Below are 5664 nucleotides of genomic sequence, written 5' to 3'. Positions count from 1 at the left end.
GTTATAGTAACATTGCAGGAGTAATATTAGCAGTTGTAGTAGTAGCAGCATTTGTATATCAACATTAACTGTAGCAGCAGCAGATGTAGTCTCCACAAACAAGACATAGTCTCAATGTTGTAGCAAGTATAAAGCAGACAGTGAACTTATTTCAAACATTTTATTTATTTTTTATTTAGAATACAATTTTGTGAATCAACAATTTAAAAATAATGAACACAGTAATTAGTATTAGCATCTCAAAACTTACAAACAAGTCCAATATACATATTGCTCATGCAACAATATAAATCACTAGATTTTATTGAGGAAAACTATTGTAAATATAAAAATGTCAATAAAGATTTTCTGTATGCATATATAAGTGGAAATGAAAACTGGTTTTGTCTTTTAATATTTAATTGTTCAAGTATGGTTGACATGTTTATCAAATCAAAGCATTTATCTGAACTAAGTTACAGTCAAATTGATTCATTATTAAGTGAACTGAAGTGAGTTAAAACAGAGAATTGGAAATAGAAAAATGATGCAGAATTCGTTTTTCCACACAGATCCCACAACATGTGAACCCATGGTGCCTAAGAAGCAAATGTCTTAAAATAAATGTATACCACAGGAGACTGGGTTCTCCTTACTTTGATGAAACATTGGGTTAGCGTCACTTGTTGGATCAAGGTTATAACACAAGTAAGAGAAGATTTGTTTTCCTATTAAATCTTTTGACAAGGCTCTTTGAACCAAGTACTATTTTAGCCAATTTGAAGATAATACATTTAGCTTGGATTTCTTAGTCCTACAATTTAACACTGGGCTTGAATATTCATCTACTCTGTAGAGTTTGGGTTACCCTAAGGATGGGTATACACATGTGAATAACCCTGAGTATACCTACCAGCTGAAACCCCATAAGAATTTAGGATACAAAAAATATGTCGTTTCTTCAAGGTTAATAGTTAGTCTGTACACTGCAAAAAAGGCCACTCTAGAAATAAGCCAAATATTCCTAAATCTAGTCAAAGGATCTTGTATTGAGCAAAAAAATCTGCCAATGGGGTTAGACAATTTGACTATGTTAGAATTCTTAAAACTAGAAAAAAAGTCTAGCCACTGAAAAATCTTAATGTGTCTAGAATTTAAGCACTCAGCTTAATACAAGCAATTTATTTGAGACAGAGTAACTCAAAATGAGGAATTTAGGCTCTAAATTAGCTGACCATTAGAATGTATATCTTCAAATAAGATTAGCAAAAATCTTAAAATAAGCCTTTTGTTAATTTATTTTAGCTGACTTTAAGAAATAATACCTTGAAGTAAGGTTAATAACTTGCCAAAAAAAAGTTTATGACAATATATTAAAACAGCACAATGAAACCAAGTTCGATAGTCTCAAATTAAGTCAACAGAAGCATCTTGTTTTAGCATTTACTTCTTTAATGCAGTTCTTTCTCACTCAAGTGTTGCATCCATCAATCCCCTCACTGAGTCCAGGACCATCACACCAATACCAAGTACTTTGAAAATATGCAGGTATTCCAGCCTCAGAACAGTTAGAATAAAAATAAAACGTTTCAGCTGGAATACTGACAGCAACATATTTTTCCTCGAACAGAAACAATTTTCTCAGAGTAATGCACTTACTCATTAAAGGACGTCCAATGACATCAACAAACGCGGCTAACGAGTCTGACTCTCAAACTGAAAAGAAATGTTGGAGATAGTCAATCACTCAATGAAGGCCCTCCACTCGGCAATGGCTTTTTTGTAGGAAGCAGTTGAATCTTGGTCATGCAGGGAGTCCTGGAGAACCTCAGTTTGCAATACTGAGAGCATGGTGGAAATGAACTTTGGATAAGTGAGGTGCAGACAATAATAATACCCCAAAAGGTAAAGGAGGCCTTCATCAAACTTCTTCCTGTCAAAGGTGGTCACTGGTGTGTTTCCAATTGCAATCATGCAGTTATCCCCACAGACGAGCATAACTGGACAAGCCACGGGCCGCTTGCTCAAGTACGTGTCTGGGTTCTCTGAAGCCTAGATGACAAGAGCAGAAGTTTAGGAAATCACAAGTAACACAAACCTGCTCCTGGACTAAACAGATAAGTGCATATCGCTCAAAACCAACATGAAAACACATAGTAATGTTCCTTTTTGTATTTTTGTTGTTGTTAGTAAAATGAGCAAGGACATTAAAGGCGAATTATGGTTGTCCAACTTGTAGCTGTTTGTCAAAACGGATATTTTCTATGTTGAATAATTGTGATTTCAATAATGACCAAAATAATCATGTTTTTTTTTTCCATAATCAAGCAGCCCTAACATGGTGTGCATGAGTAACTGAAATTATATACTTCAAGTCTCACCGTAAGGACATGGAAAACCGCCTCGCTGCATGCGCCTAGCTTCTTCGGTGGCAAAGTGCTGGATGGAAAGAGCAGTGGCAGGGCTCTGAAAACAGCAGTGGCATGTTCCACTTTTTTGACAGAAAGCACAACACAAGGCAGTGTGAATAACCACTCATCATGAGATCTCAGAAATATATACGTGGACAAATCAAGGTATACAGTGATCTCACCTCCATCCAATGTTTTAGGGGGCTTCATCACTTTTTTCATCACCCCATAAAATTGGACCTTTGAAAAAAAGTCGTTCCATCTATTCCTCATTTCTGAGACGTAGTGGGCATTGTTTGGCTGTATTATCCTTTGCAACTCATCTAAGACCTGAAAGACATTAACAAAACAAAACCCAATGGTTATAACATAATGCCCTTTATTGTGACTATACAAATGTACAATAAGAAATAAAATCAACTGCTTTTCCAGTGCACAGTTGAGACACTACATATGAAAAAATAAGAATGGTTTTATATACATTGTAATTTGCTGTGTGGTGGTGAACATAAGAAATTGTTATTTTAAAAGGCCCCTTATGGCCCCAAATCTGTATCGAAAGCTATACAAAAAGGTAGAAACTTGATACGACGGGATTTACTTACATGATCCAAGTCTTTGAAACAAGAATAGGCCTCCAGAATCTTGCTGGGTCGGTCTTGCTCCTTTAGAGTGTCAGAGGTTATGAAGAGTCTTCTTGACTCAAACTCCAAGTTCAGCAAATGGGTTACTGAAGCTTTGTTTGGCTTGTTGGACCGGCACATCTGTTGCAGTGTCGTGTAGTGCCTTGCCTGGGTTTTCTGGCTGTCTAGGACGTCGCCCGAACCACCTGAAAGAATAAAAATAGAGGGTGGGGTTAGAGGGAAAAAGCAACATTAGATTTCTTAATTAAGTAGGAAGACGATAGCAGGTAACAGGACTCAGTCCTGGGATGACAAAAGTCAAAAGATTGACTAATACTTTTGCAAGGCAATTGCATTTCCCATGGACTATATTTTCTTTTGTTGGTAGATTTAGCATAGCAATCTCTCCCACACATCTCAAAATTAAAATGCATCACAACAAGTGTATTAAGTTAAAGATATAGACTCATAACTGTTATTCAGGTGTTGAACTGGGGTGCTGGCTCTGACTGGGGACTGCTGAAGAATGACCGTAGAAGCACTCGAATCCCCGTCGTAGTCACTCGTTGTCATTTCCTCGATTTCCTGCCGTTGTTTCTTTGCAGGAGGAACAGCCTTCTTTGGGCTTTTTACATTTGAAAGCCTCTTCATGAGCTTTTTGGCAACATACTCCTGCCAGGTAAAAACAGTAAACATTCAGACAATGTTTTCACAATCAAAAGGGGAGATAAAAAAATACATACCCAGTGTTGTACCATCGGATAATACTCCACCAACCGCTTTGCCATGGCATTGACCTCTGGTTTGGTGGGATATCTGGCATCTTCTGTAGCTCTTGCAATTGCGATCATATTACACATGGTGTTTCTTATGAGCCGGCAGAAGAGCTCCTTAGATAAGTCCACAATGTTCTCAGTCCCCCATCCGTTCGATGAGAAAATGTTTTTAGGGGGGGGGGGGGGGTTACGTGTGAACAGGTGCTTAAGCGCATCCTGGACGAGCGCCGGACGATGTGAAAGATTTTAAATAATCAGGCCGGCCCGGACCCTCCGCACGCCGGGTGCAGCCGTTTCCTGCCGTGTCCCAGGTGGCTCTTCCCCCTCGCCGGTGCACCACGTCGCTCCTCCGAAAGTTGGTTCGAGCGGATTTAAATGAGCGGGCGCGCCTCGCTCCAGATAACGCATCTTATTGTAAAAAAATGCATCTCGAAATTAATCAGATTGATAGTTTAAAACACATGTGTCAAACTCACAGCCAAATCCGGCCCGCCAAGTCATTTTATGTGGCCCGCAAGTGCTTTTCACATACGTGAACCTCGCGGCCCGCCGGGTGACAGCCAGCGCGCACTATGTTACCGAAAGTATCGGTACCGGCAAGTACACAAATGTAAATACACATACTCGTATCGGTTTGGAAAAAAAATGGTATCGGGCCATCCCTAATAAGAATATCTTCAGCCATGCTAGCTAGCTAACATGGGTTTTAGCACACAGGCCAACCTAGCAAGGCAGGTTCAAAAATAAAAACGAGTTTTAGGAAAAGATGATTTAATATATCTTACCTCTTAGTGTAGCAAGTGCAACCTCGTCCAGTTGATCCATTAGCTCAACCGCAATTCCTAAAACTCCTGCAGCAAACAAAATGTAGCTGCATTGGAAATCCAAAGACTGCCGTTAAACGCTGCGCGCCCAATTCTCTACACAATGGCGCGACCACATTTGGAATATACCATTTTCAGGGTAGGGCCAGGGGTGCGGTCGGCCGAAACAGCTTAAGTTTGCCCCGTTTTCCTAATAAAAATTATTTTTACTAAAATATAATCAATATTAAGCCCAATGTATGAGATCATTGATTAATGACTGGTTGCTGCTCTTATGAGACACATATTTATAGACACTTTCCCTTGATGAGTATATGTGATAAATCAAACAGGTCGCCCCAAGGGGACGCTACGCTTTGGCGTTACCCAGACCTGTGCGTGTTTGGGAAGTGGGAACAGGGTTGTTTATCTGCGTCAACAAGCCAGCTAGCTTAGCTAGCTAAACTAGAAAATCATGATTTGGCGTTGCGTTATCTGCTTTGTTTTTGTGGGTCTAACCCTCAAATCTTTATTGAGTCATATCAATTCGGCTCATAGTCGTAGTCCAGATTTCCGTGTCGTTTGTGGAATCGATGGTTGTAGCAAAGAATATCGCGTCTACAACTCACTTTGGTATCATATTCGAAGAACCCATTCTGAACACTTTGACAGTGGCAGCACCAACTCAAGGGGAGGAAGAAGGATGGACACCTCGAGACTGGACCGCACATCAGCGATGGATTTAAACACTAACAACGTGTGGGCATATAGGTAAATCACTATGCGTTACTTAAGTGAGCGGTTTTCAATTGGTGAGGCGCGCATTGCTCAATAATATGTAATTTTAATTTAATAATGATTCAATGCCGCCCCAAAGGCGTGCCAGTATACGGGGAATGCTTTACAAGTTTGACTCGTGGATGTTTTAACGTTAAGTGCGATAATATATTGCACTTAACACTGAAAAAGAGCAAGGTTATTTCCGGTGTTCTGTCGATCTATGCTACCTATCGAGATGTGCTACTTGGCGGTTCTGCGCATGCACAATTGTGGTCTGATTCCCCGCCCATAA

At 39.8% G+C, this 5664-nt stretch overlaps 1 protein-coding gene across 1 annotated transcript; it reads right to left on the bottom strand.

Annotated features, from left to right (window-relative positions):
• Positions 1-1039: 1039 nt before the first annotated feature.
• On the bottom strand, positions 1040-3886 carry LOC119206888 (uncharacterized). The gene is made up of 6 exons (XM_062562711.1): positions 3757-3886; positions 3487-3685; positions 2996-3219; positions 2573-2720; positions 2361-2470; positions 1040-2031 (listed from the first exon to the last, which is right to left on the bottom strand). Exons 1-6 carry the CDS (start codon positions 3871-3873, stop codon positions 1723-1725), a joined length of 1107 nt encoding a protein of 368 aa, XP_062418695.1. The 5' UTR covers positions 3874-3886; the 3' UTR covers positions 1040-1722.
• Between the last annotated feature and the right edge of the window lie 1778 nt (positions 3887-5664).

This window comes from Pungitius pungitius, chromosome 1 (genome assembly GCF_949316345.1).
Source record: "Pungitius pungitius chromosome 1, fPunPun2.1, whole genome shotgun sequence".
NCBI classification, from domain to species: Eukaryota; Metazoa; Chordata; class Actinopteri; order Perciformes; family Gasterosteidae; genus Pungitius; species Pungitius pungitius.
The sequence above is the reverse complement of the archived record's forward strand: the minus strand, read 5'-3'. Positions and strand labels throughout refer to the sequence as shown.